The following is a 27,880-nucleotide window of genomic DNA, read 5'->3' as shown; positions in this document are numbered from 1 at the left end:
ACACACCAGCTATCCCACCAGAACTGTTAAACTGTTGATGAATTATGTTTTGCATTGTGTATGATCTATTCTTAAATTGCTTTTCAGGAAAGAGTGCCCCACAATCATACTTATGCTTAGGTATACGTCACACTGTTTTAGAAGCATCCGAGCATTATTGATTTATATGAAAAATAACTCCACCTCCCCAGTTTTCCTAGGAAATCACCGTTGCATAACTAATGTAAGTGGTTTTGTACAAACCGTTTTGGCAATTTCAGTTGTGATTCACTGTGAGAGGTAATATGAACAACGGGTGCATTGCAAAGTTGGTTAAGTACCCGCTGAGGAGCAAATGTTATAAGGGATGCTTAGGAATCGCGCTGTGTTTATTTTGCTTGTTCGATGGTTAAGGAAGAGTATAAGTAACCCAAAACAATATCCCCAAACCCACCCCTGGGTGGATTTCACTTTGAAAATTATTTTTGCTGCAGGCTAGACAGAATTCATGCAGCAAAAGCACCTTTTGCCTTTGTATCATCATCCCTCAAAGGACAAAGCAATGCTTCTTCATACATCCCTAAACTATGCATAGCCTAAAAGTAAACTGACCTTCCAGAATTTCTAATGTATGACTCTTCTTGTCTGTAATAGTAAATTAACTAGATAGTATGTAGCATTAAAAAAGTAGACCAGACTTCTTGAACTGTAAATCACAGTAACGTAGGCTTTGATGGCTATAGGACAACAATAACCAGTGCATAAGACAGGCATTTCCAGATACAGAGACACGGTTGGCATCACCCATCCTCGGCACATAGACTGGGTACTGACTCTCACCCTTATAACTTCTGTTTGTCTTAAAGGAAAAATTCTCAGCCTTATGGGAGATCAAACAACCTACAGGAAGAGTTCTTACGCTGCCACTTTGTGATTTCTATTATTCCCTTATTTTAATTCCTGGCATTTTTCTCCCCTGCCATTTCTCAAGCATGAACAAACACTGTCTCATTTATCTGTTTTTCTAGATACCCTAAATGACAACTGTGTTACGTAGATACTCAATACATATTAAATGTCAATGAATAGATGCCTGTTTATTATCATTGAAAAAGATTATACATACATATACATATATATGTAGATAGATAGATAGATAGATAGATAGATAGATATGACAAGTGCAGTTCAATTTAGTCATGTTATGAATAGGAGTTATCACAAAATAAACATAGTTTCACTGAATTACATTAAGTCAATTAAGTGAATTACCCAAAGTCAAATTATTTAAATTTTAACAGAAATCGAAAAACATTTAGTTACAGATTTGTATGAGTTTTGCTTTTGTTATAATTTTAAAATGAGTATTTAAATTAGTTCAATTATTTTGGTATTTCAATCCATGCATATACTATTTTGAAGGGTTTATTTGGCTATGTGGCTCCGGCTGACTTTGAACTGATGACAATCCTCCTCAAACCAGTATGAGAGAGCACAGTATAAAAAGAGATTTAACCACAGAATGGATTTTCATATAACACTTCCACTGCTTGAGAAATCCTAGTTGGGTTATCTCTTCTGGGATTATGGTATCATACAAATGTTAATGCCTGCCCAGTGATATCAGGAATATTATTATACATAACTTTCTTCCAACCAATTTTATTTACTCCAGTGACTGAACACTACTCATTAATCTCCCCCATAAGAACTCTCTGTTTCAATTTTCTCCTCTTTTGTTACAACCCGAGTAAAGATCTTTGGCAATTGCTACTTATTTACACACGCTGATAATAGGCCTTGCCTTTAAGAATGTATTACACAGAGGACAGGAGGCTCTGTATATGATATGGTCTGATTCAATAGTAAAGCCTTCCTAATATGATCTTTATTTCTCTGCATATGCATGTTTTAGACCATGCCTTAGACTATGAGAAGATGACATACAAAAATCTTACTTCATGGGGAAGGGACATAATGAGTAGCAAAGAAACTATATCAGAGAATGAGAAATTCTCTGGTAAGTCATCATTGAGAGCTAATACTAAGTGTTCACAATTAGCCTCTTTTCATTTTCTAGTATCAATCACAGGGAGGAACATCAGCACTAGCGCTAACAGCAGCCTCAGTATCATCATCAACATCAGGACCAGCATCAGTGCCGGGTAACTTGGTACTTACCACCACAATCACATTTGCTGCTGGAATTGGGAGATTTTCTATTTCGAGGTCTTGACCAGATGCAGCCAACAGATTAAGAGATGGGTCATATGCAGGTCTAGGAAATGCTGAATCAACGATCTGGTGACGTTTGCTTATTTGAACTTCTGAGGGGGCGGGGTAGTTGTGTTTATATGCCTCTTGAGCGATATCCAGGCTCTTCTTAATGTCTTGGGAATGGTCATAAATGAACATGGGTTTCCAACTCTTCTTTTGACGAATAGCCAAAAAGTGGTCATTGTTCCTGGAAAAACACCCTACAAGACAAAGAACCAAAAAGAAATAAAAGATACTGTCCAGAAAAACATGAGAATATATAATATATATGTATATATATGTGTGTGTGTATGTGTGTGTGTTTGTGTCTGTATGTGTGCATGTGGGTGCATGTGCCTGTGGATTACAGAGTTAACACTGGGTATTATCCTCAATAGTTCCCTATCTTGTCTTTTGCGCCAGAACCTCAGACTAAACCTGGATTCACGAGTTCAGTGAGACTGGCAGGGGTCCTCTGTCTCCCCAGAGCTGAGCTCATAGCCATACTTTCCACTCCTGACTTTTTTGGGGGTGCATTGGGGACCTAAATTCAGCTTCCCATTCTTGGGCAGCAGGCATTTTACTGACAAAGGTGTCTCCACGGTGTCCCTTCCTTCATCTCCATGGTGTCCCTTCCTTCTTTTATCTAAACCTACAGCACCGGGGTTGGCCTCGTTTGGTGTCCTGTCTGGGTGACCTGTTTGCTTCTCAAATGCTAAATGTATTGATTTTAAGCTTTCTTTGTTTTTGTTGATGACCATATACACAATTATAAGAATTCTTATAGAAACTATTAATATAAAATTTTTACCTCATGCTTATAGCTATTTTAGCAGATTAGTTTAGGTCACCAAAAGCAGAGGTCGGAGTGTGCTCATGACAACACTTTCGGATTGTCTGATAGCAGCCTTACTCATCGTACCATAAAATTATATATGTTTCTCAGCCTTTCTCTTGACTAAATAGTGCTATGTGAAACTATAGCTCCACTGGTCGGTGACTCACGTATATAACCTTGCGTTCACCATTGGTAATGACTTAGATAGGGTTGATGTAGTAGGAGTATGATATAGAAACCATGTGTTAAAGAGCAACATCATAAAAGAATTTTTGCTCTCTTATAAAAGGAGAACACTATGGTCATCTCTGAACTTCTGTGTAGTAGAGAAACAATTTTCAACCTTATTATAGTTGTTGCTATTAAAAATGGTTTGGTTTTAGCAATTGAACCTAAACACTAACAAGTACATTTATTATTTCTCCTGTGAGACAAATATTCTTTGAATTTAATAACCATTGCTCTGATTAATCAATAACCATAGAGGGAAGTAGATATTATATTTAATTTAAAAATTATTGCCTGGCTAATCAATACATTACAAAGGCAAAAATGCAATCTACTTTTTGATAGAAAAAGAGAGGAACAGGTTAAAACACAGTAATGCTACCAATATAGGTACCCCAGATTTGCTTGTGGCCAAGTAACATGAGCAATTATTTCTGCATTTAGCATGTCTTTTTGCAGACCAGTTTTCTTTTATCTTTAATCCGTTATGTCTTGTTTTATAAATCTCAAATATTAACAAACCCAATTCAACACCATCACCATGTTCAATATAGTCTTTGTGTCCCCAAATTGTAAGGTGTACTCCTTGGTAGGACAGTCTATATCTGAAGTTAGAGTCCCAGGATGATTTAAATACAGAATATGTCTTCATCACAACAACAATCTTTAAATGGGCAGTCTTAGAAACCCTCAACCAAGACAAATATTTTCAATTCTATTTTTCAACGCCAAGGTAACCATTTCATCACAATTTTTCATAATACCAGACTCCATTTCTCAGAGAGGAGATGAAAAGTTGTAGAAACCCGTCTTGGACACTCAATACCATCCAAATGACTACTTTGTAGCTAGAAAGTTGATCTACATCCAGTATGCTTCAGTACTGGTCTCTGTTAATAAAATGGCAAGAACAATAACACTGAAACCCTGTTTTAAATCTCATGATAGTAATATGTTCTTAAGGATTATTTAACTTCCAAATGTGAAGAATTCTTATTTCATCCAGAAAAGCAAGGTATAGCTCTTTCAAAGGTCATCACTATTTAACCATCATCTTTACCAAACTATGATATCTTAAAAATACTAAATTATGAAATGTACGCTAAATGAATAGAGCTGAAAACAATAAATTTTTGAGGGAGGTAATCCAGACCTAGAATGGTAAATATTATAGATAAGTTATGTGATCAAATGTGGGTGCTAGCTTTGAATTTTTAAATATTTAGGTTTTATTTGCAACATCCACAGAGGTGAGGAAACTAGTAAGAGTATGGCAGGTGAGATTTAGGAGGAGAAAATAAAAGCAATGGGATCAAGACTTAAAGGAATTAGTGGAACAGCAAGGGTTAAATAGCTGTGGGGAGTTAGATGGCAAGTTAGAGAAAGGGATGTGAGAAGAGATAAATGACACTAAGGGCCTTTAAAAATAATTCGGGAACATACTACTTACCGCACAAGCTTCTTAATGCGTGTGTACACACACACACACACACACACACACACACACACACACACAGAGAGAGAGAGAGAGAGAGAGAGAGAGAGAGAGAGAGAGAGAGAGAGAATTAAAGTGTAGCTACCTGATGATGGATTGACAGCACAAGCACACGTAGTAAATGTCATAGGCAAACAAATCAAAATCCCACTGCCAGGAATTGGCCACCTCTCTTGGTATTGTCAGCAGTGAGGAGTCATAGACTGGTATACATTATAAACTATTGCTGATGCTATTGGTTATTCTCCAAGTAGAACTGAATTTCTGAAGAAATCCTGTATTTGGGAATAAAAATATTCATAGGAGGAGATACGGAGACAAAGTTTGGAATAGAGACTGAAGGAATGGCCATTCAGAGCCTGCCCCAACTGGGGATCCAGCCCACATACATATAGCCACCAAACCCAGACAATATTGCAATGCCAAGAAGTGCATGCTGACAGGAGCCTGATATGGTTGTCTCCTGAGAGGCTGTGCTAGAGCATGACAAATACAGAGGCGAATGCTCACAGACAACCATTGAACTGAGAATGGGGTCCCCATTGGAGGAGTTAGAGAAAGAATGGAAGGAGCTGAAGGCGTTTGCAACTCCATAAGAACAACGATGCCAACCTGACAGACCCCGCCAGAGCTCCAAAGAGCACACATGGACAGACCATGGCTCCAACTGCATATGTAGCAGAGGATGGCCTTGTTGGGCACCAATGGGACGAGAAGGCCTTGGTCCTGCCAAGGTTTGATGCTCTAGTGTAGGGGACTGCCAGGATGGGGAGGTGGGAAGGGGTAGGTGGTTGCATGGAGGAAAGGGGATAACATTTGAAATATAAATAAAATATATCCAACAAGAAAATAAATCCTGTATTTGAGTCACAGAACATGGAATAATAAGCTAGTTCCAATCTGGAAGCGTCATCCCTAGAGATAGCTTTCAGGGTGTTAGAAGGTGCTATATGTACTACTGGAGGAGAGAAGCAGTCATCAGTCTTACCCACATGTGAACCCTACCCATTACCCATGTGAATGCCTATCTTAGGAAGACAGCTCACCGTGTAACAGTGGCACAAACACCACTGGAGTAGCCAACCACTTTCTAACTGGACATAAGTCTTGTGCCACAAGATGAAACCCTCATCGGGCACCATTGCCGGGTTGAAAACCCATGGCTAGGTTATTGGGCCCTATGGGGGTATCAACTACTATTATTTGGCTAACTGGACATACTATTATAGGTTTTTAATGGCTTCTTATTATACACATTGGTTAAGATGTCTCCTGAGGCTGAAGAGCTGGATCAGAGATTAAGATCAGTGACAGTTCTTGCAGAGGAACCAGGGTCAATTCTCAGCATTCACATGTCAACCCACATCTATCTGTAACTCCAAGATCTGACACCCAGATATACATGTAGGTAAGACACCAATGCACAGAAGATAAAAATTATAAATTATTTTTAAAAAGAGGTATTTCTTTTTTGAAAAGACTTCTCTCAATTCTCAGCAGATAAAATAAGCTTCTATTTGCAGTTGATGGCCACAACTGGCCAAGGTGAAGAGGCTATAAACTGTTCAGCACTAAACAGCTTATCTATAACCCAACCACTTCTCCCAACGTTCAGAAATCTTGTGGGTGAAGGATAGAGAGGCTGTGAGAGCCAGAGGCAGTGGGTGGACACAGGGAAATAGTTTCCTCTGGACACAGGAGGGCAGCTGTATATACGAACTCAGTGGTTGTGACAGAGTGTACATTCCCCATGTAAGTCCAAACCAGACCATATCCTGGCTTGAAGAGGGAAGGGATGGCCATGAAGTCTCACCGTTGGTAGAGAAGTAATTGACACTTGATAGATGCTGGAAGAACAGGAGTCAGTTTTTCTCTGACAGTGTTCCACTGGTAGGCTGACCGTGTTCCAATGGAAAGTCATATGCCCAAGAATATAGGGGGAGCATAAATTGATGGGTATAAAAGAAAAAGAGGATGCGAAGTTGCACAGGTAGGGAAGGGGAGGCTGATTGGGGAAGAGATGGGGAGCGATGGGTATACAACAGAAAAGAAATCCAGTGCCAAAGAAGTAGTTTTTAATAGTTAGAAGAAAAATAGACAGAGTAATATAAGGCTTTTCTTAGTAAGAAGAACACAGAATAGGAAGGAAGAAATAAGAATGCTTTGTGGAAGATTAATAAAAATGTCTTCAAATATGTAAGTCTTTTAGTCTAATATTGAAGCCACAGAAAACTCACATGCATATAGTTCTCTCTAGAAATTAGTGTAGAAATGGAACTTCAGTGTGTTTCAATAAAACTAAATTTCAGCAAAGAAGTTCTTATAGATTAAAAATAAGTGTAAGGCACATGAATAGACTACTGTTGTGAGGGACAGAGAGCAGAAGAAGCCAGATTTCCACTTAAAAAGTTGACTAAAAGTGAAAAAGAAAGCTTTAAAATATGTTGATTAAAGTTGTTCTGATAGGTATTTTTCTTCCTTATTCCAGTGTTTTAACTTTTGTTTTATTTTAATTATCTCTTTGCCAGTCTGTTTTTTTTATTGAGACAGAAAGGCTGTGGATCTGGATATATTATGTGAGAAAAAAATCTATTTTCAGCAAAGGGAGAAAAAGAATGTGTGTGTGTGTGTGTGTGTGTGTGTGTGTGTGTGTGTGTATTCATTCAATAACAATTAGTGAAAAATGAAGCCATGAATTTAAAAGAGAGCAGAAAGGCGTATATAGAGGGAGGAGGTTGTGAAGGGAGGGGAGGAAGGGAAAGGAGAACTGTTTTAATGAAATTATTATCTCGAAAATAAAATAAAGTGGACTGAAGAGATGGCTCAGAGGTAAAGAGCACTGACTGCTCTTCCAGAGGTCCTGAGTTCAATTCCCAGCAACCACATGGTGATCTATAATGAGATCTGGCCTGTAGGCATACATGAGACAGAGCATTGTATACATAATAAATAAATAAATAAATAAATAAATAAATAAATAAAATAAAGTGAAAAGAAATTTTTAAAAAGATGTTCAAAGAAACAAGAGAAGAAATTAGTTAAAGGGGTTAATGTTATAGTAAAAAAGAAAACCAGCAGTTTTGGAGTCTCATCATTGGAGTTAAACAATGAAGTAGACACTACTGAATTGAAAAAAATGGCAAACTGGGTAATTTAGGTAATTATTTTGTAAAGAACATAGACAAATTCATAAATAAATGCCAACACCCAAAAGAAGGGAAGGAGCTGGAGACGGCTTATTACTTAAGAACCCTGTAGCAGAGGATGGGAGGAGAAGCCCTTGGTCCTGTGAAGGCTCAATGCACCAGTGTAGGGGAATGCCAGGGTGGGGAGGTGAGAGTAAGTGGGTGAATGGGTGGGGGAGCACCCTCATGGTGGCAGGGGGTGGGGGATGGGGTAGGAGCTTTCTGAAGGGGGAATCAAGAAGGGAGATAATATTTGAAATGTAGATAAAGAAAATATCCAATAAAAACTGAAAAAAAACTCATAGCAGAGAACCCCATATATTTCTCAGCACTATTGCTACCTATAACTCCAACTGCAGGGCTCTGGTGCCCTCTTCCAGCCTCTAGGGGCTGGACACACATGTGAGCAAAATGCCCACCCACAATAGAGACATGGATGGATGGGTGGATGGATGGATAGATGGGTGGATGGATGGATGGATGGATGGGTGGATGAAAGGGTGGGTAGATGGATGGATGGATGGATGGATGGATGGATGGATGGATGGGTGGATGAAAGGGTGGGTAGATGGATGGATGGATGGGTGGGTGGGTGGATGGGTGGATAAATGGATGGATGGATAGATGGATGGGTAGGTAGGTGGATGGGTGGATGGATACTTTAATTGAATTGAATTGAAAATAAAGCTTAATTTATTGTGGTAGAGGGATTTTTACAATGCAGCCTATGACCCCGCTCCTAGCACTCATGTCTGTGTGCAGTTCCCAGCTGCTGAGGACACATGGCATCTAATCAACAGACACAGTCATGGTGAGCGAATATCACTTCTATGACTAGATTTTAAAAGATGTAATTTCTGTGTTGCTAGATTTTTCTTACTTACTCTGATAAAGCAAACTGTATTGGATCAAGTCCATGCAAGTTGATGGCCTCTAGCCAGAAGCCAGCAAGGAACTGAGATTGTGGACCAATAATTCTCGAAGAATTAACTCTTTGTAGCAGTCACATAATTGAGCTAAGAAGAAAATCTTTTCCCTTATCAAGCCTCTATTTGAGATCCAAGCCCTGAAAAACACCTTAACTGCAGCCATGTGAAAGACTTTGGGACAAAGAGTGAAGCAATATTCTGGTTTATGGTCCATAGAAACTAAGACATAATAAATACGAGATCCAAACTGCAGAGGAATTTGTCATGTAACAATAGGAAAATAGTACAGAGACACTGAAGAGAACCCACGCCATTTTAAATACTTTAATAATATAAAAACATTACAGAAAGGAGAGTGTTTACAAGATTTCAGGAGGGACCACCACCACAACAACAACAATAACAACAACAACGACAACACCATACACACACATACATACACACATACACACACATACACACATACACATACACACACACATACACACACACATACACACACACATACACACACACATACACACACACATACACATACACACACATACACACACACATACACATACACACATACACACACACATACACACACACATACACACACACACATACACACACACACACACACACTTCTACATGGTTACCTTGGTTATAGATAAAGTGGGTTAGAAGGAATTAGCAGAATGTACAGAGGTTACAGGGAAAACATTGTAGGTGACAAGAGAAAATTCCAGATAACTAATTATCAGAGGATAGAGCAAAGATCAATTAAAAGAGTATTAAGATATAGAACTAAAAAAAAAATCCATTCAATGACTGTGTTGACATTATAGCAAGAACCAGCCGTGGAGATTTAAAGATAACTGGGAAAATTAATTTATGGTAGTACCTACATTTAGATAGAGAAATGTGAGTCATAATGTTAAGTTTCTATTACTGTAATAAAACACCATGAGCAAAAGCAAGTTGGAGAGGAAAGGGTTTATTCAGCTTACACTTCCATATCACCGTTCCATCAATGAAAGAAGTCAGGACAGGAACTCAGACAGGGCAGGAACCTGGAGGCAGGAGCTGATGCAGAGGCCGTGGAGGGGGTGCTGCTTACTGGCTTCCTCATCATGGCTTGCTCAGCCTGCTTTCTTATAGAATCCGGGACCACCAGGTTAGGGATGGCTCCACTTACAATGTGCTGGTCCCTCCCACATCAATCACTAGGTAAGAATATGCCCTACAGGCTTGCCTATAGCCTGGTCTAACAGAGACATTTTCTCAATTGGTATTTTTTCCTCTCAGATGACTCTAGCTTTTGTCAAGTTGACATAAAACTAGCTAGTCAGTTGACCACTTCTTAACTTGGTACACAGACACATCACTGTCAAGCCATAATTTTTCCTTCATTGTCCATTCCCAAGATCACATGTTAGTATCAACATTACAATATAAAACAGTGCTTACAGACATAGACATGGAAAACTATTGAATTTATGTTGAGCTCATGAGGAAGATTTTTCTGGACATTCAGAGGATTAAATTTCAGAGGCACAGATTTGACATGAAGAACCCATGAGGACAGACAGTAGGATTGCCCACCTTGACAAACGCTAAGGTTGTCATCTTTCTTTAGCAAGTAGTGTTTATATTAGTGTATGTTAATTGTATGAAACAATGTGTTTCATCATGACATTTTCATGCTAGCATGCAGTGCACATTGTTATATTCATTGTGTAACAGTTTCTTCCTCGACCAGAACATTCTACCCTGCAGACAAGCTCCTTAAGAAGAAAGATAAATTACTCAAAAGAGCTTCAGGAAGTCACTGAAAATGATCCCATCCATTAATAAGCAATAAAAGCTGAGAATCCCTCTCAAAAGAGCAGAGCCCAGCTCTAAGGAAGGAGAAACTGGCTGAGCCGCCTGCAAGAGGCTTAGGACAACTGAGATGCCAGGAAAGGACACCCTCCAGCCTGCTGAGCTGCCTACAGGCTCAGCGGTGTGCTCCAGCTCCCCACGGGATCAGCGGTGTGCTCCAGCTCCCCAGCTCTTGTGAACTGTCAGTAATGCTGGGATGGGCTTTGGCGATGCAGTCGTCTTTGAGTCATTTCTGCTTCTGTAAGTAACCCTGATAAACTCATTGGTTCGTCAATTGGACCTCGATGGTATCCGTACTTTGGTCTGTCGTGGGCTCCGTGTCTGGGGTGAGTAGATGGGCATCAAGAAAGGTTGTGTCACACAGCGTTACCCCACCCATTACCTTTCCTGATTCTGCCTTTTACTACCCTCTGACCTCCTTCCTCTCAAATAATTTCTCTTTATTTACTTTAGTACTTCTTGCTTCTTGAATAAGTTTGTTTTTAAAATTAAAAATAGTTTTTTTCATACAATATATCCTGATTATATGTTTTCCTTCCCCAGTTCCCTTAAGATCCTCTCCACCTCTGCACCCACTCAAATCCACATTCTTTCTTGCTCTCTTTCATTAGAAAACAAACAGGCACCTAGAAAAACTAATAAAATAAGAAAAACAAAAAACAAACAAACCAGAATAAAACAAAACAAGCAAACAAAAAAAGAAGAGCCAAAGATAAAGCACAAGAAACACAGACACACACACACACACACACACACACCTCACATACACACACATACACACTCACACATACACACACACACCTCACATACACACACACACAGACACCCCACACACCTCACATATACACACACACCTCACATACACACACACACACACACACACACAGACACCCCCCCACACACACACAGGCACAGACACACACACACACCACACATACACACACACACCACACACACACACCACACATACACACACACCACACACACACACACACACCACACATACACACACACACCACACACACCACACACACACACACACACCACACATACACACACACACCACACACACCACACACACACACACACCACACATACACACACAGGCACACACACACACAGGCACACACACACCACACATACACACACACACCTCACATAAACACACACGCCTCACATAAACACACACACCTCACATACGCACATACACATACACCACACACACACACACACACACACGCACACACACACACACACACGCACATGTCCCCCCACACGAAGGCACAGACACACACACAGACACACACCACACACACCATGCACACACAGGCACACACACAGGCACACCACACACACACATACACACACACACACCACACCACACACACATACACACACACACACACACCTTTGCAGATAGAAATTCCATAAAACACAAAACTGGAAACCATAATATAAGCAAAAGACAATTAAGAAACAAAAACAAAAACAACAAAAAATGACTAAGTATTATGAGAGAGAGAAAAAGTCCTCTCCAAAAAAGACATGAGTTCACTTTGTGTTGGCTGTTGACTGCTGGGTGCTGGCCTGGTCTTAATTGGGGTTATATTAGAGCTATGAAACATGAAATTGGCTTATTTCAGGTAACACGATGACACACCCCTTCTATGAGAACTCCTGCGAACAACACACTTTTGCTCATTTTATTTTATTTTTATTTTGTGGCTGAATAAAACTCTATTGTGTATGCGTGCCCCATTTTCTTCATTCACCCGCCTATCAGTGGATTCCAGGGTAGATTCTATACCTCATCTCCATTCATCATGGTGTGCAGGTTTCACTGCTGTATACCCACTTCTGTGCATATGTCCGTGTATGCCATAACTGGATCATATGAAAGTTCAAAGATAAAATACTCTTGAAGAAGTTTAAAAGGCCTGGAAGGTTCTGAGTATAATACATCGAATACATTGTATCTTGTTTGAGCTAAATAAGCCAAACAGTAATTTACAAACACTTGGGGGACAACAGCACAACATGGTCTAACTGAGCAACATGCAAGCCAATAGGAAGGGAGCCAGGGCACTGAAGAGGAACAGAACTCCAAGTCCATCAGGAGGCTGATCATCTATGTGCACATCCCTTCTAGCCAACACACAGAGGGAATCAGGCCACAGAGAGCTCTTGAAGAGAGACTCTAGCTTTAAATCTTAGTTGTGAAAAAAAAAAACACCTCACAAATCCAGGACAGCCCTACAATCTCTTCCATAATCCTTTTCCCTTCCCCACACCCTCCTGCAAGCCATACATTACATACTATGCTATCCCACGATGAAGGATGAAAGGGAGAGGTGGCTCACTGGATGTAATTCATCCCCCAGGTAACAACATCCGTCCATTCATCACAGTAAATTTGTCATGATGTAGTAAGTTCCGTGATGTCTCTCACTCCTGTTGCAAATGGATTTAAGTTTCTGACACAGGACCTCTGGGGAACACATTGAGACCACGGAAAGACTTAGCATCCAAAATAAATAAGAAACTGGGACAACCGGAAGGCAAGAAAGCAATCTGCTAAATAAATAAGCCAAGAGCCTGAACAGGTATTTCCCTAAAGAAGACAGACAGACAGATGAGCAGCAGGGACATAAAATCTGTTTCAGTATCAGTCATCACTAGGGACAGACAAATTGAATATTCAATGATGTAACTCTCCATACCTGCTTAGGGTTGCTCTCATCGGTAGCAAAAGGATGTGGAGAAAATGGCACCCTCAAACACCACAGGTAGAAATGTCCAGCTATGAGGGCCCATGCATTCTTCAGAGCATTCAAATAAGAACATCCCTATGACCCAGCACCTTCACTACTGAGAGTACAACCGAACAAGTGAAATTAATTTTTTTGTTATGTGATCTTCCTCTATTTTAATGTAACTAAGGTTTTATGAAATTTGCCAAGAACATAATGATTTTAATTATACGTAAATCTATGCTAAAGTGAATCACAACAGAGAAGAAATGGATTCATTTTTTTTTAATTTTTATTTCCCATTCCCATTTTCCTTAGAAGAGGAAGTCCTCCTCTGGGTCTCAACCCCTCTACATCCCCTCAACCTCCCCGTCCTCCTGAAGAGACATCGGCATTGTTATAATCATGGTAGGACTAAGCTCAACATCTAAGATAGAGACTCAACCCGTGTCCACAAATATGTGGGAAAATTAAAAACATGTAGTATTTATAGAATATAATACTGTCTATCCATCATAGAAGGGCATCTGGTTATTTGCAGCAACCCACTTGAGGCTGGAGGACATTGCGGTATAGCAAAGTAAGCAGAAATTCATTTCTGGAATCTAAATGGCTAAGCTCACAGAAGTAGAAGGTAATTATGGTTGCCAGTGGCTAGGGTTAGGGCCCATCTATAGACTGGATACTTTACCTTAAACTTCACATTTTATACAGAACTTGACTCATATATAAATCTCGTAGTTCTGAAAAATACCTGACCACTCATAGACTAAAAATATATGATCACTCAACTTTTAGAAGAGAACAGTAAAAATTGTATACAATCGTAGGCAAGGAGTTTTGGTAGATGACGCTAAATTCACATACAATAAAAGAAAATTGGAGTTGATGAGATATCTGGGTGGGTACCCGCTGCCGAGCTTTTGGATCTGAGTTCCGTTCCCAGAACCAACATGGCAGAAGGGAAGAACTGACTCCCACAAGTTATCCTCTGATCTACACAGATGCACCACCCCTATCTACAGAGGTGGGAGGCAGGAGGGGAGACTGAATTACCACCACCACCACCACCACCACCACCACCACCACCACCACCACCACCACCACCAGTAATAATTATGATGACGATGAGGTTGGAGAGGGGGCTCAACATTTGAGGGTGTGAACTCTTTTTGCAGAGGAACCGAGTTACTTTGCGCACCCATATAAAGCAAACCTGTAATTCTACCTCCAGGGAAATCTGTCACCTGTGAGTTTTGTGGGGACCTGAACTCACTACAGACATTCCCACATAGACAGACATACACATAAAACAAAATGCATATTAAAAATGGATGAATTTGACAATAAGCCCCCTGTCACGTGAAAGACACTGCTAGGAAGCCGAGAGGCCACCTCACCTACATCTTGGGAGGAAAGAATTTCAGGCACCCAGATGGACGAGTCATCGGGATATATAAAGAACTCTCAAAATCCAACAGCTGGCAGAAAAACCAGTGTAAACATGGGATCAAGGCTTGAAGCGCATCAGAAAGAAAGGCTGGAAGTCAACAAGCTCAAAAGTCATTAATGAGTGCATATTTAAAACTGTGATGTAAATTCCGTTTCAGAAATTCTAAATGAAAATTGCTAATACTACTTAGTCCTGGTAAAGACCTAGGAAAAAGGAGGCCTCAGATTTTACTGATACGGATACAAAAAAAAAAAAAAAAGAAAAGAAAAGAAAAGAAAAAATAGAGGCACTTGGGGAAAGAGCTTGGCAGTTTTTCTAAAATTCACCATGCACTTACATATGCCACGGCAAACTCACTTCTCTGCACACTCACCACAAAGAAATCTTAGAGAAATCGGATCATATATTCGAACAAAAATGTTTTTAAAATTTTGTAGTAACTCTATAATTAGTCTCAATGGAAATAATTTGAATATTCTTCCAGAGGTTAATGAATAGATAAACCTTGGTAATCTGTACAGTGAAGTAGTGGTCATCCATAAAAATGAATGAACTTTTGATCCACATGACTTGAATACATCTGAGAGGTTTTAGACTGAGTGGAAGAGGACACCGTCAGAACATCCTCAGGCCTCCTATTTTAATTGGCATTCTCAAAAGAAAAGACTCTGCAGCGACAAAAACAAAAAGCAGAAAAACGAAATCTGAACTGATGATTGTTAGCATGAGGGGTGAGTGCAGAGAGAGAGAGAGGCTGAATTCCACTGGGAGATCAGAGATGTGGCCCGATGTGCAGGCACAGCCAAGCTTTTGCTCATAATAAAGCATCCTCCTTAGTATAAAGCTTTCTAGAGATAGACAAGTTCACAGATGCCACCACTTTGGTGATGGAGGTCGAGGAATTATCTGCTGATATTTCTATTTTCTGTGCAAAGTAGGAAGAAGCCACTTTAAGAGTGAATGAAGGGAAGACGTGGGAGGCTTAAGGGTCCTTTAAAGAGAAAGTTCACCAAGATGTGTGCAAGGGTTTTTCCTGTGTTGCTGGCAGTTCAGTGACAATTTTCCCTAACTGAGGGATGCAGGCTTTCTCCCAGAATGCTTAGTAAGTGGTCCTTTAAAGCCACACATCTGCTTTCAGATTAAGAGTACTTTTTTTTATTATAAAAATCAACAGTTGCATGAGAATAACCAGTGAGCTTTGATGGTCACAAAATTATAAACAGATGTTACCTTCTGGATATGACCTTAGTGATTTATGAAGAGGTCTTTCCCAAAGGAAAGAGGGAGATTTATGAAACTACATTGGTCAGAGGGAGTACAGTGTGATTTGTTATTTCAAATTTTAATGTAGTTGACTCCAAGACCCAGAAGGTCCAGTGACCTTTTGAATAAGTCTTTGCACAGCAAGTTTTGTGTTACTTACTTATGATAGGAAGAAAAATATGAGGCAACATTTTAAAAATGGCCCGTCCTCCAGAAGGAGCAATCAACTCCTTTTGGGATCTCTGACATTTGTGTTTTAAGTATTGCTATCCCTTTCTTCTCTAGAGAGGAGAGAAAAATTTGTAATATCAGGAGCTTTTCTTGGCAATGTCGACATAGAACACACCAGTCTGAAATGGATTTAAGTGAAGGAAACGTTGTGATTCATTTAGTCAGTTTTTTCTTACTCTTGATTTTTCTCTAAAATGCTTTTCCATGCATATAAAAAAATGACGTCTTGGCATTTATAGAAGCAACAAGGTCAAGAAGTGATAGCCTTGAAGGAAAATATTAGAAAACAAACCTTTGGTTGTTCTATAATTATATTGGTAAGGAATGTCCCAAACATCACTACAATGTCTATCTTCAGTCAATCATAGGCATATAACAGCACTGAAACTTACACATTACAGCCTCCTGAGATACGATGGTCCAGGTCTGTGAGGATGACCTCTCAAGACATAAATCTTGCTCACTCCAGTTGATCACTATGGGATATTATACACACAGTTTGAAAGGGTCCATAACGACTGTGCTTGTGTGTCCAACTAGTTCTGTAGACTTCTGTTTGCATGTCCTTTTATGCTCTAATAACATATCTATGCATATGAATATAAGTCTCTGTGAATACAGGCTTGTTCTGATTCTGGATATCAGATAACCAATTTAACAGCAGTGCTCATCCTTAAAGACCATCTCTCTTGTTACAAAAATAAAAACAAAACCAGGATTTTTATAAGATGACAAGAAATGCATCTACTAAAACTGCAAGCATGCACGGAACCTAAAAGGCTTAAAATAGAAAGAAATCCTGACTAGTTTCCCAGTAATCTAGCCTTTAAGCATTTACTACTAAGAGGTGAAAGCAGTCTCACTAGGAGGTGCTGGGCAGTTAACCATCCCATGCATTTGACTACTTACATATCTGATTTGTCTACATTAGAAGCCGAAAAGCAAGATCAGCAGTCTAATGCCCGTGTGGGCACAATGGGATCTGTTCTCCTCTCTTTAGAGAAGGACCTGAGTCCAATAATAAGGACCGGTTTCCACTAGAGCACCTGTAAATGTTCCCTAGGTATCCTTTCACATAATCACTACCACATTCCCTGAGCATCCCATTAGAAAAGAAAAGTAGTTGTTTCTTACTTCCATCAAACCATAAAGACACTGGGTGCCCTTCCCTTCTCCCTAATCTTCTCATCCATTGAAAGTTGAGCCTTACCCTGAGAAACTGACATCACAGGAGAGACTCAATAGTGCTCTGTGTTGGTAGCATAATTGTCGTGGGAGTCTTCTCTCCTATCTCTTGATTATCACTCAACTGTAATAGAGTTGTTTTCCATTGGATAACTGTCTGTTACAGAGTGGAACACAGTACAATGAAAGCATTACGGTTTGGGACCATGGTAATTGGAATAAGTCAGATTTTGCTGGAAGAAGAACAATGCATAACAGCTCAGATGGAAGGAGTCAGATGTCTTCCAGTTCTGGAAGAACCGAGTTCATTGCTTGGAGGGGAGGTTGACAGAAATGTGTGTTGAATTCTAAATAAATGTTACTCTAAACTCAAGATCTGCTCTCTTGGAGGAAGCTGGAGTACAGAAAACTGCCCATATGGCTAGAATGCTTTTCTTAGCCAGAAAAATAGGAACCTACTCCTATTTCTGAAATTCCTGAAGAAATGACAGGATTTACGTTCCAAGGGTATTTGATAAATAATGAAGTAATGCAATTTCATATACACCTTTGGTTACATGTAATTAAAATACAATTATTTACAAGTAGTCATGGTGATTAGAAACTGTCCCCACTGACGTGAAAAAATATTTTCTTTAGATTAGCATAAAAATAACTCATTGTTTATAGCAGAACCTTTTAATTGCCTGAGAAGCTGGGCTCCAACTTTAAAACATAATATCTGTTTTAAGAATAGTGTTTATAGCAGGTGAAGAGTTATTTTGAAACAGGGCTGAGGAGATGGCTTAGTGGTTAAGAGCACTTGTTACCAAGCCTGGACACCCATGTTCCATCCATGAGATCCACACAGAGGAAGGAGAGAACCAGTTTCCTCAGTTGTTTTGTGGTGCCCATATGCACACTGTGGCACTTGTACATACACACACACACACACACACACACACACACACACACACAGAGGCATGCACACACATGTACACACTAAACTAACAAGTAATAAAAAACCAAAATGTCAGAAAACATAGAAATTAAAGTCTTGTCTTAATAAAACTACAGAGAAATAAACACTCATTAGAAGAGGAAAGGAAGAACGAGGAGGTCCTTAGTTGGCCTCTGGAAGGGATCCCTGCCTGTTCTTCCTTGCCCACAGCTAGTAATTGGAGGGGCAGCTGGTAGACACACATGGCTACACTTCTGTTCCACCGTATCGTACACACTCAATGACTGAAATGAATGCCAGTTAGCTAAGGTAGCTCTTTGAAGACTCTTAGAATAGAAATTCTTCCAGGGAAGGGTCAAATTGTTAGGAACTACACAGTCCAGCTCGGGATAGACTAAGTGAGCTATAAAAAATGTTAGAGATGGAGACGAAGCTCAAAAGCACAGCCCTGGAAGGCAAACTTAGAGATACTAAGATTTGAGAGGAGGATTCTGCTGGCCCTGAGAGCTGATGTTGGAGGGTGAGGGATAGAGGACCCAGCGTGGCACAGACACTAGAAGACAGTAGCTTTATGTCCAGTATGAATTCATAGCACACTGAGCTGACCTGGGCTCATATAGAAACATGATGCCTGACTCCAATGTTATAGGCTTGAAAACTTGGACCCACCCTTTCCCTGCAGTATACACCCAAGACTTGGAGAAAGGAACTTCAACCTTGAGTGTGTACACGACATCAGAACACAGAATTATCAAGGCCTACTCATGCTGGAGAATGACTTCCAAGATACTAAGCTTTTATAGGTATTCATTCAGTAAAATAATATTTAAAAATGGACCCGAGGATGCTAGAAAATACATAGGGAATTACTATTTTATATTTACCTAAAATGACATGTAATGCATATAGGTGCATTTGTTTATTGTATACTAAATTGTGTGTGTGTGTGTGTGTGTGTGTGTGTGTGTGTGTGTGTAATTCAAATGAAATTACACCACTTACAGTCATAAACTACTGCCAATAGCCATACACTATCTGACAAAATCCCCAGTATCAGGGTTTGAGAAACCTTCTTCCAAGTGATTGGGGAATCTAAGAGAAACTCAGAACAATACAGGCTGCTTCCATTGCTCTTAGTTTCCTTCCATAAACTGAAGGTAAGTCTCTGTCACTGAGCATACAGTGCAGTTTTGATGCAGAACTCAGAGGATCATAGCTAGAGCCGACAGGAAGTGCTCTCACGAAGGACTAGCTTTCATAGAACCCAGAAGAGGCTATGCAAGCTACCAAGGAAAGAAAGCATCCTATAGTCTTGCCTAGCTATGACACCTATGACCCACAATGGCCAGTTGTGGAGAGATATGCCCAAAGGTGCAAGAGCAGCAATTACATCGTGGTAGTACCCAACAGTCTAATTGGCATGGCCCCTCAGCACGAGTGAAATCATGCCTGGTACTATAACCTTAGCCAGGGACAGTGACATAGGTCTCAGGGGAGAACCAACCCATTACTGCCACTTTCCCAAACAAGTATAATTTCTAACTGCACTCTAAATAATTTGTCTTTTTATATACAAAAGCTATAGATCTCGCTTCCCTCAACAAAAAAGTTGGTTTTTTTGTTTTTTTTTTTTTGTTTTTTTTTTTTTTTTTTGTTTTTGCAGCAGAAGTAGACATTACAGAAAGCCACCAGGGGATAGGAGGCTTATGGACAGGAAACCGGGAAAGGGAATTACATTTGAAATGTAAATAAAGAAATATATCCAATAAAAAGAAAGTCTCCCTCGTTTATCAGATCACCTCTCCTCACTGCTTAGTTCCTAGTGACCAAGGGCTTTTTGGCTGCTTGGTTGGTTGTTTGGTTGGCTGGCTGGTTGCTTGATTTTGTTGTTTTGTTATTAAGTGTCTCTTTAGAATACTTCTATATATAGTGCCATATATATAATTTATGCAGCTCCTTCAGATTGACTTAATGAAAAAACTGTGGAGAACAACTGATCTCGTGAGATGCACACAAATATGTGTTTTGGGTACCTATGCCTGTATATGCACTGACAGAGGCCAGAGGTCATTTTTAGGTATCTTATTCTATGACTCTCCACCTTCTTTTTTGGTACTGGTCTCTCATTGAACCTGGGGTTTACTCACTGGCTAAACTGGCTGACAAGAAAGACCCTGGGACCCTCTTATTCTGCCTTTTAATGCTTGAGTCACAGTGTACATAACATGGTTAACTGCTGATATAAACTAGTATCCAGGCTTCACTGTGCACATGAAGCGTTTGCAGAGGAAGCCATCACCTCACTCCCTCAAAAACCTCTTTTTGTCAGCTCTCCCCTCGGATGCACTTAATCTTTTATTTTAAATATTGTTTGTCTCATACATATTCCTCTCTGAAGGCCATCATCAGAGGTGGGGGATTGGCCTTTGATGATGGGAGTCTGTTTAGTCAGGTCTCTTCTGTCACCTTTGGGATCAAGGAATTGAACTCAGGCCCTAGAGCCCTGACAGATAAAGCGTCTCTCTCCACTGGCCATCTCATTGACCCATGGGTTTTTAAAGTCAAGTAGATGATAGAGTAGGCCATGGGAATGACTATACTACCTGTGCCTTGTCTTGCCTTAGCCTTGAGGCTGATGCATACTTCGTCATGAAAGGGTTGTCCACCATTATACTGCTTCTGGTAATGAGAGGATGTTCATCTTTTATGAACTTTGTATTTTTTAAAAGTTTATAGTCTTGATTCTATTTTATGTATTTCTTTGTTAAAATTAAAAACCAAAGCAACAGTTTCTAATTTGGTCTCTGAGGTATATGCCCACCACCATAATAAAGTATAGAGCGCTCCATTTCCCTCCCTCAGAAGGTGACCCAATAGCCTTTAGTGGTCAGTCTCCATTTCTTTTCTGTTTTGACCCCGCCGTCCATTCCACAGCTGCAGGCAATCACTTATCTAGTTTTTGTTTCTAGATATTTGAGCTTAAAAAAAATCTTACAATTTAACTGTTGGCCACCATTTTTCCCCATACTAATGAGGGGACCAGATTTTTCAGATGCCACATGTGAACAAGAACAGTTTATGCCACTGAGCTCTGAAGTTGGCATTCAGTTCCTTCAACAGAGATTTGCTAATTAAGATCATCTTTACATTTCTGAGGCAAACTTTCCGCTGCAACTGTTTACATGAAAGCATGCCAATTCGACTTTTGTGTCAGGCACTTCTCATTAAAAAAATAATTCTTTCAAAAACCTTTGAAAGAATAGTCCGACAATAAACATATCTTCTTATCATGGTAGATAGAGATCTCTACTGTCTTCCCATGTGAGAACTTCTGTGTTCTAATAGGATCATGCTTCCTCCATCTACCAGGGGTCGGATACATTCATCATCTTAAGATATGTTACAAGGTTTTATGAATCATTTTCCTTAAATCTTCAAGTTATTGCAAACATAGTAGCATGATGACAAACCCATTCCACAGATTAGGAAATGTGAGGCCCAGAGAATGTACACTGTGAAGGACAGGGGCCAGGATCCAGATTCGGGCAGGCAGGTTTTAGTACCTAAAGTTATTGTTTTGTTTGTCTTCATGACAAGTGGCTTATATAATAATCTCGCTGTTTTTTAAATACAACTGCGTCATTCCAAAATATACCTTCTCTCCCACAAGTATTTAGGACACAGTTTAACACTTCATGAGGCTGTCTTTTATCCTTTTCTATTCTTATAGAAAAATTTGTATTTTCTCTAGTAAATTCAGGGTTTACCTTGAGAGAAAACCCTTTTCGCTTTCCTGCAATAGTTGGCTACAACGTTTTTCTACCTGTGATCAGATTTAGAAGTCGCAAGCAAAATGATAATATCTACTATTCAAACATTTGTCAGTTAGAGTACAGCAAGCAAATTTTCAAGTAATTGGGATAATATCAGTCATTCAGAGTCCAAGGAAACAAAATGTCCAGAGGTAGACAGTGGACAAACTCTTTGTCTTTAGGGGAGGCTCAGAGTCACGCAGGTTTGCCAGGAGGATGCCCGGTTGGATTAGGGTTCCGCGAAACTGTGAATGCTACCTCACAGATCTTCTCAGTTGTCAGATCGTGTTCAGAGGCGTCAAAATAACCACCTGACCATGTCTTTGGATTTTTATGGAGAAGGAAAGATCTGTAGAAGAAAATTCTTTCATGGGCACAAGTTTTCAGATGCACTGTAGTACAGATGAAATAGACCACATCTGTAGATTATCCAGTTACCCGAAATCAACATTTTTCACAGAGAAGGGGCCTAACGGATTAGCTATAGATCAGATGTTTTAGAATTGGTGCTGAACACAGTTCCCTTCCAACCTGCATCTGTGTCCAGGTTCACTCATGTAATGGATGAAAACCTCAGGTACCAGCTGAGGTGCAAATGTGCACGGGCACGCACAGGTTCCACAGACACAGGCGCGAGCACGCAAGGGAGAGATCGCTTTCTGTTATCAGTTAACTGGCATGTGTCCTCGCTCATGCCTTACTCAGATAATGCATATAATTTACATGAAGCTTACTAAAATAGTACAGGTTTGTGTACATTATCTCATTTAATTCTTAAATCGCACCCTGTTGTAAATCATCAATTTTCTTTCCCTTTATTCATGCAATGTCACTTTCTCCCAGGGAGAACTGGAAAAATAAAAATAAAACCTATCTGGAATCAAGAACACAGTATAAATTTCTTGCCATTTAAAAAAAATCTACCTTTATATTAATGGACCAATAGTCTCTCAACCTCATTTACGGTGGTATTATATCTGGCACATCCCACGTTGTGCACCTTTACCAGCTAAATAAAAGACACTGAATGATGGGAGCTGACTGCTTATACGTACAGCACCACGCTCTGCCCCGTCTGCATCAAGAACTGAATCATTAATGTGGTAAAATAGCTACAGATCTTCTTTTTTCTGTAAATATTGACTTTAGACCAGTGAGTCATTCTGGGTTGCTTTTCCTGTGTTTGTTAATCACTCCTTCCCAAAGAGTTTCCAGAGCTTTAAGATTGTCTTCGGCTGTTTTCTCTGATTTAAGTCAGAAAATGAACATTGCTTCAGAGTTGAACGAAGAAAAAGATAACTCATATCCAATTGAACAGAGAGCACTGGCTTCAGTGCAGCCAGACTTATTGATCTGTTCAGTGTCAATGATGGGTTTTGCTTTGTTGCTGGTCCATTCAGCTGTGTTTTTAATGAATATCGCTATCTTAATATATTGAAAACAAGTGAGATTTGATTATCAAGAAAGTCTAAATAGTCATTATGAGTTGAAATTATTTAAATGAAAAGCGCTAATGTTCATAATATAAATTAGCTAATTATCTTTCTGTGGCAAAAATCATTACTATAATAGGCACTTATAATAACATTATATGATACATTGGCATTAGAAAATTTGATTCTAAAATAAGTTTATAATTAATTTTTTCTATTGGAAAGCTATGGGGAAACATCGGTGACATTCACAGTGATTCAATGTTTGTAAGCATCTTTCAAAATTCCACTTTAAAAGGAAATAGGGCTTTCTCCCTCTTTTTGAATTTGACTTCACAAAATAGTTTTCAATAGATGTAACAATAAGCTTATCCAAACATTATCATCCATATTACTCTGAATATTAATGGTGATGTGAGTGGAATTTTGATGTGTGATCTTTTTAGAGTGACTTTTTTTATAATTCACAAAACAATCACTACTCTGTGAATATGTATGTCTCCCATAAAAATGTGATTGAACAACATTTTATAAGGCTGCTTATACATAAAATGAGAGAAGGAAAAACTGTGGAACTACCCAACTGCTTAGACAATTTATGCATATATATGTATATATATATATATATATATATATATATTCTTGTTTGCGGCAGGAAAAGAGAGTTGAATTATTTTTTTAATTTTCATCTTGATTTTGAATGTGGGCATTTATTATCCATGTTTCTGCTTACAAGACAGATAATAGTCAATTGATAATAAAAAGTAGTAATATCAAATATATTTCTTAGTATTCAATTATTGTCCCATGTTTGTTATCTGATTCTTGATTTTTTAAAAAGCAAAATTGACTTATTATGATGATTATTGCATTCTTACGGAGTATCTGATGAGTCTAGGTAATGATAAAAAAAAATAACCAAACAGCAGTGGAGTTCAGAAGAGTTAAGTGATCTAGAAATGTGGATTTGGGAATCTCTGACATGTAGCCCTGAATTAACCAATTAACTTAAGTAGAAAGTAACAAAAATAATTTCTTGAAAATAGCAGCTGTGTAACAATACTGAGAATTTAGAAACATTTGTGCCAAGCACCTCTTTTTTGGTGTACCAGTTTCCTCAGAAATTGAAACATTCTATTCTACAAGGAAGATCCTTAAGCAAAAGAAACAACTCAAAATAGATTCAGGAAGTTTCAGAAATTGACCAGATTGACTAGGCCCCTCCCTCTTAAGAGTAAAAATTAAAGGTTGGGAAGAGTCACTCTCAGACCAACCAAGCCACACAGAGAAGACTGTGAGACGGGATCAGCTTCCCAGAAGGACCAAATACCCAGGAGGCTTCCTGGAAGAGGTTTTGGCTCACAATGTCACTTGAAAATGACACTTTCCAATGTGTTGTAGTTCAGCAAATGGCATGTGCCAGGTTGACAGCTGTTGTGAGCTATCATCCATGCCAAGGTGGTCTTTGATGATGCAACTGTCTTTGAGTCATTTCTTTTTCTGTAAATAATCCTTCACCCATATTCCTGTACGGGAGGCCCCCTAAAACTCACTGGTTCACCAAACTGCAGTCTGGAGGTTTTTTCATACTTTGGTCTTTTGTGGGTTTCCACAAGGTGAGTGAAAAATCTCTTCACACCACGTGACATGATCTCTGATAGATATGAAAAAAACAAAATAAATAAAAATCCTTAAAGGGCCTTAAATAAGGAAAGTATATTTATGTGAAATGTATGGCCTCTGAGAAGAAGGTCGAGGAGCAGATGTTGTCAGTCTGAGGGAGAGGAGCATGAAGGAAGTGGTCAAGAGCAATTTTCACTAGAAAGGTAACAGTTTTAGCAAAGACCACGACCTCAAATCATGAATAGTTTAAGCCACAAACTGGCTTTCCTTGGCAAAGAAAAACGTATGCAAGATATGCACATTATTTTCTGGACCAGACAGACTAATATGAGCACAGATAAGTTTAAAGAGGAAAGTGGTGGAGGTACATAAGAAAGACAGCAGAGAAAGACAATGCTGCAGATCTTGGGCATTGTAAGGACCATGTTTGATTTGAGTAATCTTTGATTTTTGGACAACCAAAGGGTACTATATAATCCGAAAACACATCAATTTCCCTGTTCGTCTGCTCCTGTTAGTCTTGAGCATATAATTTCTACAAATGCCTTCCTAGATCCTGGTGGCTCCATGAAAGGAACGCTGTCCTCTTGGAAGACTGGATAAATGTGCTATGTCATTCTTGGAGAATAAAGGGATACCTTTGAGACATACCCTGAAGAAATGTGCATCATTCAAAAGGGATAGCAGCAAGGGCAGGGTGGCAGCAGTCTGAATCTGAAGCCATCTTGTCCAGTGCTGAGGAAGATCATGGTCGAAGTCAGTCTCTTGACTATCACAAAGAGTGAATGAGGCCTGAAGTAAACAAGTGGTCTGTGGATTTTCCACAAGACTGTCCTTTAAGCACTCTTCCCATTGACGTGGCTTTTGGTTGACTCTTGGATGTATTTGAAGCGGGCTTTTAAACTGGAATTTCTGCATTACACTGGGGCCCAGAAGATGGGAAGAGTAAGGGCAGCTAAGGAAAAAGGATTTGTCACCGCTATCACAATGGTGTCTTAGTCTATTAGAACCAGTTTCACCTATGTTTCCAGCAACTGCATTATGAGGACGTTACCAACCGCATCTTGAAATTGGCTGATGGAATGGGATGATAGTATACTGGGCACTTGAACTTTATGTAGCACACAGTGATCGGTCCAGGGGCCTGTGCTTTTCTCTTCCAGACTACGTTGTCAGTTGGCACTACTGCACCTTGTTATCCACGCCTTAAGCAACTGGACGGACAACAGGCATGAGTGGTTTCTTATAACTGTGGCAATTGGCTGTCATGTGGCGTTCGACTTCTCTACCAAGCTATGAGCTAAACAGCTTCTTAGGCTTCCTTACCCAGGAACGACAAGTGCGCTGCACCATACTCCCTCCTTACAGACATTACAAACAGATTACAGTCTCCCCCTAGTGAGACGGTCAGGACTCGGGGTCACCATGCCACAGGCAACCATACCAAGTAATTGGAGATGGCACTCGGGTTGAAAGTAATTTCCAGCCCTATCATTAGAGACATGGCTATGCCCCAGGCACCAATTCCCAGCACAGCTGAGAACACTTACAGCCCATCCCATTATTTAATTTACCCCATTTGTGGAGCATCCTAAGATACCATCATTTGTGCCGCCATAAAGTGGTTGCTGGCAACCTGGGTATGACTGATATCAGGCAATTAGCTTTTCATCCGGGCAGTTGAGGTGCACAGGTGTCACTGTCCTTTCTAAAAATAAAGTCAGCCTCTGTCCCTTGAATGTGGCTCTCTTTATGAGAGATAAACTCAGATATTCAACAAGTAAAAGGCTTCGAGGCTTCTTGATCTGTGCTCTCCTAGCCACTTATTTTCTTATTACCTAAATCTGTGGGAGCATAGATCAAGAAAGCTATATTTATCTGAGTTCTGATGAAAAGCCCAAACAGTGCTATTAGATAACCGCGATGCATTTTAATCTGATGACAGCTTCTGACCCACAAATTGCTGTTGAAAATTAAAATGAACCCAAAACAAAACTGGCAAGATGACAATTACAACATCAGACCCACAATCTGCTTTGAAAAAATACCATTCCAGAGCACCGTATTACATACAAAAAATAATACAAATTAATGCCACTGAAATCTGAAATATATAGCAAATCACCTGTTGCCTTATGAAACTAAAATTGGCTGGGTAATCTTATTTTTAATCTTTTCTGCAAGTTAAGAGGCCAAAGTGTAGAGAATAGATTTGCTTTGACCTTTGTAATACATGTTTTGGCAAAGCTCCAGGAATCATGGAGGGCTGCAGACTTCTAGGTTTCACCTCTGGTGGGCAGACGTCCTCTCTTTCCCTTATCCCCAGGGTTCATCCATAATAAATTAGAAACCTTTTCTCCAGACCTATAATAAAGTCTGTGTATAATTGTAAGCTTATAACTCCCTGGCAT

General features: G+C 39.6%; 1 protein-coding gene across 2 annotated transcripts in view; it reads right to left on the bottom strand.

Moving 5' to 3' along the window:
* Positions 1-27,880, bottom strand: part of Ptprr (protein tyrosine phosphatase, receptor type, R) — a 267,022-nt gene that overhangs the window by 236,989 nt on the left and 2,153 nt on the right. Inside the window, exons 2-3 of one of the 2 annotated variants that reach the window (XM_063264355.1) lie at positions 16,869-16,952; positions 2,161-2,456 (exon numbers count right to left, since the gene is read on the bottom strand). In XM_063264355.1, the coding sequence (XP_063120425.1) occupies positions 2,161-2,456; positions 16,869-16,952 (380 nt within the window). The remainder of the gene's footprint in view (positions 1-2,160; positions 2,457-16,868; positions 16,953-27,880) is intronic. The other variant, NM_053594.2, reaches the window with a different exon arrangement.

The sequence above is a fragment of the Rattus norvegicus genome, chromosome 7, assembly GCF_036323735.1.
Source record: "Rattus norvegicus strain BN/NHsdMcwi chromosome 7, GRCr8, whole genome shotgun sequence".
Lineage (NCBI taxonomy): Eukaryota > Metazoa > Chordata > Mammalia > Rodentia > Muridae > Rattus > Rattus norvegicus.
This window is presented reverse-complemented; position numbering and strand designations above follow the sequence as displayed.